Raw genomic sequence first — 14,110 nt, forward strand, 5'->3', positions numbered from 1 at the left:
AAAAAAAAAAAAAAAAAAAAAAAAAAAAAAATATATATATATATATATATATATACTCTTTATATTTTTCACTGGTTATCCCTCATACCTAGAATGATTTCTTTGTCTCTACCTCTTAGTTTCACTGGGTTCCTTCAAGACTCACCTTAAATCCCACATTCTGCGGGAGGCCTTGCCCTGTTCCCTGGCCAGCTGCTAGTGCCTTCTCTTCCTTGAGGTCAGGGATTGTTTTTGCGTTTCTTTTTATCTCCACTACTTAGTAAACTGCCTGGCACATAGTATGCTTAATGATTGTTGACTGGAAGGATGACCTCTTTGGTGACATGAAGTTGGCCAAGGTGATTTCTTAGTATATCAAAAGACAATAATAAACACCATTTCATGAGACATTTGGTCGTCTCATCTTGCAGTATCCATGATGAGCATCATGAAGATGATTGTTATTGTGCCAACATTTGTTTCTAAAAATGAAGAACTAGAAAAATATTACGAAAGACTTGACAAGACACTCCAGACTGGTCATTATATACTTTTATAATCAGTGACTTCAGTGAGAAGGTGGGACACATATGAGTATTGGAAAAGGTACATTGGAAAATATGGCTCAGGTTTGAGAAACAATGTTGGAAGGAAATGTCTATGACAAGCAGTGAAATTAAATGTTAACATATAGGAAAAAAACTGATTAGTGATGTGGGAATTTTATTTATAAGAATCAGCTTTCTACAGTCAAACCATTGAGAGAAAAGGACCAAAATCAGTGTCAAATTACAAAAAAAGTTAAAGATGAAAAGATAAAAAATAGCAACAGCTTTAGCCTTATTTAGAAAGAGCTGTCTTTAAAACTGGGGGGAAAAAACAGAGGTATTGACCTTGATCATCAGTATTTCCTACAAAAATTTAAATGTTGTCAAGTATTTCCCACAACGAAGAGACCAAAAGGGCACAGAACTGCTTCAACCAGCATATACTTGATGATCAAGCAAAAGAATGTGACAGCCAAAGGCAATATTGATGTAGAATATAACTCATTTGTAAAATGGTATGAAAGAGAAAGATGGAAGATCATGTTTAGCAAGAAGCTGCTAATGTGAAAACAAGTTTCGGTGAAATTTGAGTCATATCATTCCAGAAATGGTCATAGATAAAACTTCCAGGAGGACAATAAATTGGTATAAAATGGTATAAATTTGGCAGTGTTTCTTTGTCTATTTTTGTTTTCATAGAAGAGCTAGACCAAGGTGTAGAAGTGGCAAAATAGAAAGATAAAGAAGTGATTGACTAAATCAGTGAAATACCCACTAAGACAATCTGCTGGTTGTGTGTGCTAGTCTAGACTTCACTGCGGGATTAATTCAATATATATCTCAGGGATGAGAAGATACTGAAAAAGAAAAAAGAATGGATGGTACTGTAATGCCAAGCAAAGGCAACTTCCCAAGGTTCAAAATACTAGCATAGGTACTCTCCATTTTATTCAGTGAAAAATTAAGAACAGAGAAAATCAAAATATAGCATAATTCAAAATACAGCATTCACCAAGTATAATTCAATAATCTCCAAGTACTACTCCACCCCTGGACATTATAATTCATTTAGTCAGTCCCAAAGACCCTCTTAAGTACTACTCCACCCCTAGGCAGTACATTCATTTAGTCAATCACAAAGCCCCTCTTCTCAAATGGAGATTAGTTTCCAATCATAAGTAAAGTACATTTATTTGGTCAATCACAGAGCACAAAAAAGTCAAAAGTTCCCCACCCTTGGATCACAATTGAATCTACCCCAGAGTTACAACAAGCTTAAGCACAGCATTTAATACCCAGAGAGAGGTCTTTTCTTCATCTTGACCCGAGGCAAGTTCTCAGCAATCTTTGTTCCTGGGGAGACAAAGCTTAGCAAGGCCACAAGATACATTGCCAGTGTATTCATTAATTCATTTTTTGTCTGCAGAACAGTCCTAGGACCCCTGAAAACATTAACAAAACCCTCTTCCAGGATTTCTGTAAACATACAACAAGAAAATCCTTCTTCAGGGCTTCTGAACCAACAGCAAGGTTCCAGAACCTCTGCAACAACAGCATTGTCCTTCACCAGTGGACAAATCTGGCAAAACAACATCAAAACAGACAAAGTACCAGCATAACAGCCATGTCTCCTCAGTCCTTGGCAGCTCTGGGTGGCAGCTCTCAAAAGTCCAGGGCAATTCAAACTGGCCCTCAGCAATCCTCTCCATCTCTCTCTGCCTCCAAGATGCTGCTTCCAAAAAGTTCTTCTCCCTCTCTGTTTTCTTGTGTCTCTCTAAATTTACGTCAACAGCTCCTCCCAGTTCAGCACTCTCTTTTCACATCAACAAGTCCATCCTACAAGTAGGATTCACAAGCTCAGGGTTTTAACACAATCAATCCAAAAACCAAGCCAATACAGGGGGATCTTTAAATTCCATTACTATTACAGGTACCTCCCCGAAAAAGTAATCAGTAATCAACACTACTTTCATCTTTTTAGGGATGACTTTATGAGAATGATCTAAATTTTTGTGAGGGTATCCTTAATTATACAGTATGAGGAGGAAATAGGCAAGCTTTCACAAATGATTCTCTAGCTGAGTACATCTTTATAGTTGCACAGTTGTCCAAGGAGTACATAAAATACTAAATTCTGCTATTGTTTTTTAATCACAAAAGACATTTTGACTCATTTAAATCTCTGTCTTCCTTCAAGACTTAGCTCAGTCATCATCTTCTGCATGAAGCCTTTCCTGATCTTAAACCCCCTTCCACCCTGGCTGTCCCTCCCCAAAGACTGTTTTTAATATATTCTCTTTATTGTTAGTCTGCTTCTCCTTCTGTACATAGTTTTCTCTCTTATTAATGTTAATTCCCTGGGAGTAGGAATTGTTTCATTCTTTGTATTTGTGTTCCCAGTGCCTGGTATATGTTAGGTGCTAAATAAATACGTGGTTGATTTATTGAGTAGAACAAGACAAGCCTCAGAAACTATCCAAAAAGTAATCTTTCATGTATATTCTGAGATCATACAAGAGTTTCTTAAAATTAAATTTTATTTTTTCAGTGAGCAAAATTCCTACTTTTCTTTTTTGGGGAATGGGGGGATCTTGTAACAAATATGCATAGTCAACCAAATTAAATTCCCTCATTGGCCATGGCATCCTTAATCCATTATTTATAAGGGGGTAGCTAGTATATTTCTCCCTGCGTTATCTGAAATTGTGACTGATCATAGTGTTGATTGGAGTTCTTAAATTTTTTAATGTTGTTATTGTATAAATTGTTCTTCTTTTTCTCACTTTACTCTTCATCAGTTCATACAAGTTTCTCTGAAAAAAAAAACCTTCATCCCCTTCATAATCTCTTACAGCATAATAGTATTATGTTCATATACTATAATTTGTTTAGTCTTTCCCCAAGTCATCGATGGGTACTCCCTTCAGTTTCCAGTTCTCTGCTACCACAAAAAGAGATATGTTATATAAATATTTTTATAAATAGTATCCTTGGGGTGGCCAGGTAGCACAGCAAGTAAGAGCACCGGCTCCAGTGTTGGGATGACCTGGGGATCAAATCTGGGCTCAGATACTTAGCACCACACCCAGAAATAACTGGCCTGTGTAACCTTGAGCAAGTTACTTAACCCCAATTGCTTTAAAAAAAATAAATAGTATCCTTTTCTTCTTTCTTTTATCCCTTTAATGTATATGTCTAGTAGTGATATCTTTGGATCAAAAGGTATGTACAGTTTAGTAACTTTTGGGGAATAGTTCCAGCTTGCTAGAGATCATATTATTTGACAAATACAACAGTGACTGTAACTGTTCTTTGACATGCTTAACATTAAGCAAAGCTGAAAATAAGGAGCTACTGCTTGCCAAAGGGGTTAGAAGCTATCATGTAGGGTGTCTTACACAAGGTACAAGATTAAGAGGAACTCCTTATAGATGGCAGGATCTTCTTTTTTTGTGGATGATGTTGAACTGAATAAATCAAATGCAAGAATTTGCAAAGCTTCATCATTAAAATCCATTATTTTTCTAAGGAAATTAGCTTGACAGTCTATCTGAGAAAAAACTAAATGGAATAAAAATATCTAGTGTTCAAACTATAGCATTGAGTTAGTTGCCAGTTCATTGTGTTAATATATTAGCACACATATTTGAGGTAGTCCAGAATTTGAATATTGAAGAAGGGGATTGTATTTGGCAAATTGCATATAGCTTTTAAGGATTCCCCATCTGTTCCCCACTGCAGTGATCCATCCTTTCAATATAAGTGTTTTCTTGGTGATTTTGTATAATTGCAAATCTGGAATATCAAAATCTCCAAGGAAAATTGAAAGTAACTCAAAGGGCATTGATGAATTATATGGTGCATAGCTGAAGTTCCAGGATATTTCCAATGGTAGTATACTTTCAAGAAGTGGTGTTAGGGATATCATAGAGGAAATGTATGATCCCAGAAGGGAAGCGAACAAATTAATATACTAAGGGTAAAAGACGGCAAATGGATGCTCCTTTGGTATTCTTGAAATGTAAAAAGACCTCTAGGACAGTCTCCAGTATATTGAGTAGAGTATTTTTGGAATATTACACAGAATGAGAAGACATAAGAGGGGTTTTGATATGTGTTAAATGAATATCCATTTCAGTGAGATCGCAACTTCATTGATAGATTGAAAATAAATTTTATTCATAAATATGCTAAAATTGTGGGTGTTATAATTTTGATTTTTACCTTCAGAACACAGGAATCCATAATTATTTTTATTGATTTATACAATGTATAAATTACCACTTTATAACTTTTGTAATTTATGCTTCATTGTATTTTTTCAGTTTTTCTTCTATTTTGGCTTATAAAATTCCTAAAGAAGATGTACAGTCTCTTGCACAGTCTTTTTCTAAGCTGGAAGAAGGTATGAAATATTTCCAAAGCCACCTACAAGGTAGTCCCCAATTTTATAAATGCAGTGTATTCCACAAGATCATTTGTAATTCTGTTGTTTGGAACTCAGAATTCAAAACACTACCACTAATAGTCATGTGTAAGATTTTTTGCACTTCAGCAGTTTATAATAGATTATTCAGAGTGTTAGAACTCAGTAATCTTGTACCTCCCTGAAGACCCAGCTAACATTTCTCACTAGGCTAGCTCTAGGCATGCTTGATTAGTTCACTTATTGTTTTACCTTTCTACCCTAATTTATGGAAAGAATTGATCAAATGAATCTGAATTTGAGATAGAATGTTATGCCACTTAAAAATGGCATTGGGCTGGACAGCTATCACTTGTCTCAGCCACAGTAGAAGGAGACATACTCTTAATGTGACATACTCTTAATAGATTCATTAATTAAGGATGAATAAAATTTATTTCAGTAGATTCTGGCTGACCTAATTTTTATACAAAAAAAAATTAATACTATTAAACATGTACTTCTTTTGGGGGGGGGGGCAATTGAGGTTAAGTGACTTGCCCAAGGTCACATAGCTGGTGTTAAGTGTCTGAAGTAAGATCTGACCTCAGGTCCTCCTGACTCCAGGGCCTGTGCTCTATTCACTCCACCACCTAGCCATTTCTATATATACTTCTTTTATTGTTTGAAAATATTGATGAGTAAAACCATTTTTTTCATGTCATTTTAATAGCTAAACATACTTTTAGTATTGAGGAATACAACTTTTCTCAAGCAACACTGGAACAGGTATAGTAAAGTAAAATTATTTTATTTTAATATTGTTAAACATGCACAAATGAGGATTGTACAAATTTGTCTCTTAAAAGACTTAAATGATATTTGTGTTAACCTTGGTAAGGAAGTAGGGGGCCGCTGAACTGTGGAGCAAGTAATGACATTCATAGCCTGTGGGTGGCAAATCAAAGCAGAAAGAAATTTCTAGGCTAATTTCTAATTCTGGCCATTCTTCTGTTCTTGCATACTTCATATTTTTTGAAGAGAAATGTTCCAATTGAAATTGAAGTAAGCTGAGGCACAAAGTTCTGAATACATTCAGCTTATTGGAAAGCCTACCAGTTACCAATAAAAAGATCTCTCAACTTCTCAGTCAGTCGAAAGACCATGAGGTAGGCTTGAATAGGAAGCACAAGACAATATGATTGGTTTCAAAGTCTGAAGTATCACAGAAAACAATCTGACTGGAGGGAAGTCAGGAATGAAGGACTAGCAACAACCTCTCCTTCCATCTTGTTGCTGTGGAAAGCTCATTGGTGATGTCCACCTGCGTGGCTAGTTACAGTCACAGGGAGAGCAGCCCAGACTTTCTTGAAGGACAGCCATCATTGCAGAGATAACAGACTTCCTGTGGCACACCTGCATCTTCCAAGGCTTGCTAGCAAGATAATAGATCTCCCTTAAATTGTGCATGGGCAGTAAGATGTGTGAAGACTATATACTTCTTTGAATTAAGGTGATCTGTGGGACAATTTAGTTCAGAGAGGAAAGCTGAGTTTCTGCACTTAACTCAGGGGCAAAGAAACACAAGCAATTTTCCAACATATTGGAGTTGATGCAGAATAGAATTAGTTACAAAGTAGAATTAGAATCAGTGTGATTTTCTTAAGGAAAAGGGAGGTAAAGCAGTACAACTTCAGGAGCTTGATATTCCTTAGTGACTTTTCTAATATTTGTTTTTGTGTCCTAATATGCTGTGTATGCCTGGCAACATCTTGAATGCTGAACCATACTACAAGCTGCTTGAGGTCATGGGTGTAGAGAAGGGTTTGGGTATGATGACTATGTTACAGAGACAACTTACTACCATGAGACTATTCTAAAGTCAGTATCTTCTCCCTTTAGGTTTTTGTAGAACTCACTAAAGAACAGGAGGAAGAAGATAACAGTTGTGGAACTTTAAACAGCACTCTTTGGTGGGAAAGAACTCAAGAAGACAGAGTTGTATTTTGAATTCTTACCTTTTCAAATCCTCTAAGAGAATTTTTTCCTTCCACTTCATATTATTTTTATATTGTTTTAAGATCAGCCTTTGTAACATGTCCTGTGAACCATGAAAACATTTGGGTCATAGGAAATGGTTATATCACTACATTTCCAGAATTCTTTAATTGAAATACTGTGTTGCTGTGTTTTGGTTTTCTTTTGTGTAACTAATTGTATTTTAGTGTTGCTATCTAAAGGATCTTTAATTCTGACCTGTTTTTTGAGAGAAATATTTATTTTTGTCATTTTCCTCGGCTTTTACAAACAGTGTTTGTCTATTTACATACTCACTAATAGTGGAAGAGACCGTTTTAGTTTTGACAATCCTTTTACATTGAATTTTTACATTTACTTTTGGGAGGAAAAACCCACCTCCAGCTTGCCTAGAAAATAAACTTATTATATTACAAAATTTAAGTAGCCATGTAAGCTGACACAGAGACTGGAAGTATACTACAGACATTTCTTTCTCTCATTTTTTAGAGTTAAGCCCTCAAAAAAGCTAGCTATTGTAGGTCTTAAAGAAGCAGTAGTAGAAAAGATCACTGAAACAGAAGTTGATATAAAAAAATATGTCCACTAGGTGGCAACCAGAATGAATTATTTTAGTTCAGATTTTGTTAAGTACATTAATTTAGGGAATATTCGTTGTATTTTCAAGCTAATTTAATTGATTTTTGTTTTAGTATATTTTACATGTGGGGTAATGATATTTTTGTCATTATTAATTATATTTATTATTGATTTGGCTAATACCCTGTTTCTCTGATGCATAGGTGTCTGGAATAGAGAAACTGTCAAGATGGGATAATTCAGTTTTCCATTACTAGATGGAGTATTTTCTCTCCTACTTAGTATAGAAGGGTATGTGTTTGCTCCTTGAGAAGCCTGGGAGGAGAAAGATTAGGCTTGTTAATATTTACTAGTATTTCAACTTTCAGACAATCCTTATTTGAGTTTTAGGAATTTTAACCATTATTGGTTAGTTTTATTATAGAGATGAGCCAAGAATAAAAATTACTGTCTATATTAGGGAACAAACCAGATTTTCATCATTTTCCAGAGCTAAAGTATGCCAAGATTAATTTAAGCTATAATTTACTGTAATTATTTCATGTAATAAAATTTCAGACATGTTGTACAGCTATCAAGCAATATGATCTTCCCATTAGCTGTTTAAACCTCATTAAGCCAGACACTGCCTAGATCCACCAGTGATTGTAGATAATACTGACAGGGAATACATGGTACTGATGCACAATATGTGTGACTCACAATATAAGAAGACCAGATACACAAAAATAACACCTTGAAAAGACTCATTAGGGTGATTATTTACACAATAAAGTGTTATTCATTTTAAAATGATTTATTTCGGGGTTCCTTTGAATAGCAAATTTACTAATGTATTTTCAGTTTTTTGATTTAAGAAAATTAGATTTACATTAAACTTTTAAGGAACATATCTATTGTGTAATGCTAATTACATCCATTCCGAATAGACAGAAATATGTAAATAACTAATAGTGTCCCTTTTTTTAGTTCCATTATCAATCACCTTGATGATTTTCCTAGATGAAACGGCTTGGTGAAATGTACCCTCAGTGATCCTACTGTTCATTTTGGTTATTTCTACCATTCCTGCTCTCTGATTCCTAATTAGTTAAAAAAAATGACTTTGAGTTTTACCTTTCCTTAGTAATGAACCGCAGCCTTGAATTTTTATGTTTCCCCAGATAATTTCCTTTTAAGAGTGCTAAAATTTCTTATCATTGTAACAAAGTTTTCCCAAGATATAATACAGACTGTAATTCTGTTTTATTCATTTGAGACTGTCTCTTACCTTTTTCTTTTTACTTTTTTTGACTTAGGCATTGCTCATTTCTATACTGGCAGCATGAACTTGCATAATACATTTGCCAGTTGAAAGGCAGGCTTAAAATAAAATGGCTTTGCTTTTCTAGATAAATTCCTAAATAAATATTTTGTGTATGAAACAAATCATTGTTGAAGAACCCTAATATCAATTAATAGCTAAAAATCATTGTAATGAATAAGGTTGATTTTTTCTTAAATATCAAGAAGTATCTCACTTGAGAGTATAATTTTTTTAACCATTTAGACACCAAATAAAAAGTAAGGAGCAACTTTCAAGTTATATCTAAGGTTATAAAAAATATTAAGCAAAGAGAAGTTGAACCCCTGAGAAAATCCATTCACATTGAGAAAATTTAATATAAATTTTAGTTAAAACATGCATTCATTGCACAGATTACATGAATTTTAATATCAAATATTTTTAATTTGGTATGTATAAATGTATATAGAAGTGATCAAGTTAATCTTTTTTTTTTTTTGAAATGTGAACTTCAGATTCTTTTCATTAGTTAAATTTACATTTGTTAGCATGGTAATTTAGTTGCTTTTCTGTTCTTTAATGCATGTTCTTGTACAACTTTGGGGGTTTGTGGGCATTGCATTTTTCATGATGTTTATCCCCAGAGCACCTATTTCCACCCCGTGTCTACCCCACAATAGATTGTGAAAGATAAAGACTGGTTCTGTACTACCTTGGTAACACATTTTTATTTTTTATTTTTATCCAAGTTGAATATGTGGCTAATATAGCCTTTTTTTAAAAAAGAAAGGGCCAATTTCAATATAATACATAATTCGTATTTATGAAACAGTACTGCAAGACACAATACAGAAATATTTATATGTGATAGAACAAATCTAAATATTACAAGGTCTGTTTATCTTGATAAAGATTGGTTTAAAAAATAAGGACATCCACCTCACTAAGGTTTGTTCATTTAAGGTCAGTCCTTCGTAAAAATTACAACTTGAGAAGTGAGAAGCAATAGGAAATATTCATAATGTTAAGTTTATGGGTACTTAATTGTTTCAATAGATTTATCTCAGAAGAAAAGTTATCAGGCCTTCATACTGGCATTTTGCTTTTAAGCCTGGAGTCCTTAGTTATATTGTTTTGATTTTAATAAGTTCCTGCTAAAAATTTGATAAGCATAGAAAAAATTTTACTCAGTGTTTCATGTTGACTTCATTTTATTAGGTTTGTACTAAATACGTTTCATGTACATTTAAAAAAAATTTCATTTCTTGAAAGCCTTGAGATAAGTGATAACTACATATGATTATATAGCCATTGATTTTGAACAAATGAAAATAGTTGTTTTTTATTGTTTTCATCTTAACATCCTGTCACCTGACCATTTTTTCTTTCCTTGACCTAAATTAGTAAACTTGCCCTTCAGAGTGAAGGCCTTTATTTTTATATGCACATATCTTATTTTTATTTTATAATTGTCAGTCTTATTTTAACAGGAGAAAAATAATTCACTTATTGAAAAGTTATGAATTTTAATTAATAATTGTAAATATTTATCTTTATATTTTTGGGTCTGAGAGTGTAAGTGTAGCCTTTGTTTTTAGATGGCTTGTAATGATTTATTTTTTAATAGAAGTGGAAAAATTTTCTCAGGCTAATATGGTGTTTCTATATAAATGTGTGACTTTTGGCACGTCTTGTCAGTTCAAGCACATGAGCAGCCCCTTTAAAAATGGAAAGTGTGGCACAAAAGTATATTTGTTTTCTTAAAAGTGATTTTATCTTTCCCAGTTACTGGTTTGTAATGATACAGGATATTGGATTCACTTAAAAAGACTGGGGAAGAAACTATTTTGAGAACTTGAGCTACAGTTTTGCTATCCACACTGCTTATTGTTTTACTGTCTTAAATTTTTATGCAAATATATAATTTCTCTTAGTAGTCTTCAGCAATTATTTTGGGTGATTTAGATATGTTATACTCTAAAATTGGTCTTATATGAGGCAAACCTCATTTTTCAGTGCTACATCATTGCCTGGAATACTACAAATATATTTGATGCTGCTGCCTGGTACAGTTTTTAATGGAAATACTGTTACCCTTTAATAATAAAAGGTAGTGAGACAATGAATATTTCATTTTATCACACTGAATTTGAGAACAGTATTTAAGATATCAAGCTGAGTGCTTTGAAAATTTGACTTCTGATGTTAAACTATTAAAGAATGAATATTAAAGTTCATATGTGTCTTGCCTAAATATCATAACCTTTATCCCACTCCTCAGGGTCTCCTTGGAAGCAACTGGATAAGAACTGTTAGCTCCAACCTTTGTCTTCATCTGGTATTTTCTTAGGGCAAAAGTATGTGTGCCTGCACCATGACAGACTCAGAGGGATCTGCTAATTTTGTTGACTGATTTAAAGCCAGACAGCCCCATTTCTCTGTGCATAAAGTCTTATTCCACTTACTACAGGATTAACCCAGAGTTCCATGTTCACTTCCATATAAAAAAAGTATATTTTCTGGGATAATAAAGTCAAGAAGAAATGTCATCGGACATAATGAAGAAAAATAGATGTCTATTTTAGAAAATATTTGTAAGTATATCACAAAATAAAATATAAGACTTTATTTGAATCAAGAATTCTTGTTGATCACACAAGCTTTCAGTGGAGGAACCAAAAAACCTTTCATTTGCTTGATACATTTTAGACCATTTCCATTGTAGCATATGTGTTATATCTTCTTACATTAAATGTTTCTTTTTAGTAGAATAAGAGGTGGTTTTTAATCCATTTTGTAAACTATAATGAATGTAAAATTTGATTTGTTTTCTAACATTAGTTCTTTTTCATGGCTAAAGGGAATTACATTCATTTTATTTTTTTAAAAGTATTTTATTGATGGCTTTCCTATATTACTAGCATTTCCCAGTAAATCCTAACCTCACTAAGTCTTTATAACAAAGAAAAATAGTTTAACAAAATATACAATAAATATGACTAACAAGATTCAGCATTCTACACACTACTGTACATACTACATTCAGCTACTACTATAAAGAGAGGAAATATGTTTCATCATTCCTCTGGAGTTGAGATTGGCATTTCATATTCCCAAAACTTTCACCTAAAATTAATGAATCAAAAAATTTCTGCATTTTAAAATGCTGACACTTAAGTGCTCTTTTGTTAGAATAGAGGAATTGTTCTTTGAAGGATTATTTTTTTCTTTTTTTTCTCCCCTTTACTAGTAGCAAAACAAGAAAGGCATACAAAATTGACCCAAATTGTATCTTAAAACACCTTTATGTTTTTTTTTTTTTATTTATGGCGAGAATTTCAAAAGGGATATGGTTTGGTTCTTTCAGCAGTGAACTGAAAGCAAAACCATAAAGAAGCTGCCACAAAGAAAGCTGACAGGTCTTTGGAGAGGTGATTAATATCTTTGCAGAACTGACTTCATATTCCCAAAGGCAGCAAGTGCTGCCCCCCTCCCTGGAATTCACTCCCTTCTCATCTCTGCCTTGTCTAATGTGTGGTTTCCTTCAAAGCTCAAATTCAGTGTGTGTCCTAAGTGAGGCCTATCTTGAACTCCCTGCCGCATGCTTCCCCCTACCCTCGCCCTTCAGCAATTACTAGTGCCTCCAGAAATTACTATTGTTTTTATTTCATGTATGTGTGTGTATTTACATACACACACATACTAAATATATATGTATATACATACACATATTTAATTTATCTGTGTTATCCCCCTACCCCCTGAGCACCATATCAAAAATGAGGTCCTTGAGACAACTGGGGCCGGCACAGAGTCCCTGATGAGACCTGCTCAACTTGGGGGCAAGTTGACCCACCAACCAGAAGGGCCGTTGTCAGGCCTATCACTGCAGGGCTGAGACTGGAAGGAGCTGGCTACAGAACCCACAAAATGACAGAGAAGCTAACCTCCTGCTGAAGACAGTCCAGCAGGAAGGGGCCAGCACAGCATTCTGGGAGCTGAGCCCAGCCCCACGTGAGCCAGAGGTTTTAACCTCAGGGTAGCCACAACCAGCTGCTGGCAGGAGGGACTTCAGATCACCAGCAGCTGTGGCAGTTTGCAGAATTATCAACCCATAGATGATAAGGACAAAGTGAGAGATCGGTGCAGTGTGGACTTTTGAGACCTGGGAATTCGGGAGTGCGGTCAGCCTTTGTTCCCTGGAGGGAGAAGTGGCTGAGGCGCTGCAGCCATGCTTGAGAGCTCCTGGCCTGCAGATTGCAGGGGGACCAAGCAAACAGTCTGAGGGGTAATTGCTCTTGATTCAACCTGGTTGGGTCTGGATTGAGATCTAGGGTGGAGGTCCTGGGGTGCGTGACTAGTTTGTCAGAGCATTGGGAGGCTTCAGAGAAAGCACCCAACTAATAGCTCCAGCAGCTGAGAAAACCCCAGTGAGTGGGACAAAGCTCCCCCCCTAGTATCAGAGCATGTGGCAAAAAGCTCAGAAGTCAATTGAGTGGCAACATGAGCCAATGAGGGAAGCAAGGCAAGCACAGTAATCTAACTTTGGACTCCTTTTTTGGGGACAAAAAGGATCAAAGCATGAAACAGGAGGAAGACAGTGAAGTCAGAACTCCTGCACCAAAAGATTCCAAGAAAAATATGAGCTGATTACAGGCCATAGAGGAGCGTAAAAAGGATTTTGAAAACCAAATAAGAGAAGTGGAGAAAAAATTGGGAAGAAAAATGAGAACAATGCAAGAAAATTATGAAAAGGGAGTTAATCTGACTGAAGAAAATAACACCTTAAAAATAGACTAACTCAGGGGGCAGCTAGGTGGCGCAGTGAATAGAGCACCAGATCTAGAGTCAGGAGGACCACAGTTCAAATCCGACCTCAGACACTTAACACAAAAAATTGCTGTGTGACCTCGGGCAGGTCACTTAACCCAAATTGCCCTCCAAAAAGAAAAGAAAAATAGACTAACTCAAATGGTAAAAGAGGCTCAAAAAAGGCAATGAGAAGAATGCCTTAAAAAGACAAATTTGCCAGATGGAAAAATAATCTCAACAGCTCACTGAAGAGAATCATTCCTTCAGAATTAGACTGGAGCAAATGGAAGCTAGTGACTTTATGAGAAATCAAGTTACTATTAAAGAGATCCAAACAAATGAAAAAATAGAAGGCAATGTGAAATATCTCATTGGAAAAACCACAGACATGGAGAATAGATCCAGGAGAGATAATTTAAAAATTATTGGACTACCTGAAAGCCATGATCAAAAAAACCCCAGAAA

The 14,110-nt window shown here is 34.9% G+C and overlaps 1 protein-coding gene across 1 annotated transcript in view; it reads left to right on the top strand.

Moving 5' to 3' along the window:
* Positions 1 to 11,070, top strand: part of ABCA5 (ATP binding cassette subfamily A member 5) — a 164,160-nt gene extending 153,090 nt beyond the window's left edge. Inside the window, exons 37-39 of the mRNA XM_069076541.1 lie at positions 4,853 to 4,932; positions 5,666 to 5,721; positions 6,835 to 11,070. Coding sequence (XP_068932642.1) covers positions 4,853 to 4,932; positions 5,666 to 5,721; positions 6,835 to 6,942 — 244 coding nt within the window. The 3' untranslated portion in view covers positions 6,943 to 11,070. The remainder of the gene's footprint in view (positions 1 to 4,852; positions 4,933 to 5,665; positions 5,722 to 6,834) is intronic.
* Positions 11,071 to 14,110: the final 3,040 nt, after the last annotated feature.

This window comes from Petaurus breviceps, unplaced genomic scaffold (genome assembly GCF_028583685.1).
Source record: "Petaurus breviceps papuanus isolate PSGF00001 unplaced genomic scaffold, PetGlider_PUasm1.0 90925, whole genome shotgun sequence".
NCBI classification, from domain to species: Eukaryota; Metazoa; Chordata; class Mammalia; order Diprotodontia; family Petauridae; genus Petaurus; species Petaurus breviceps.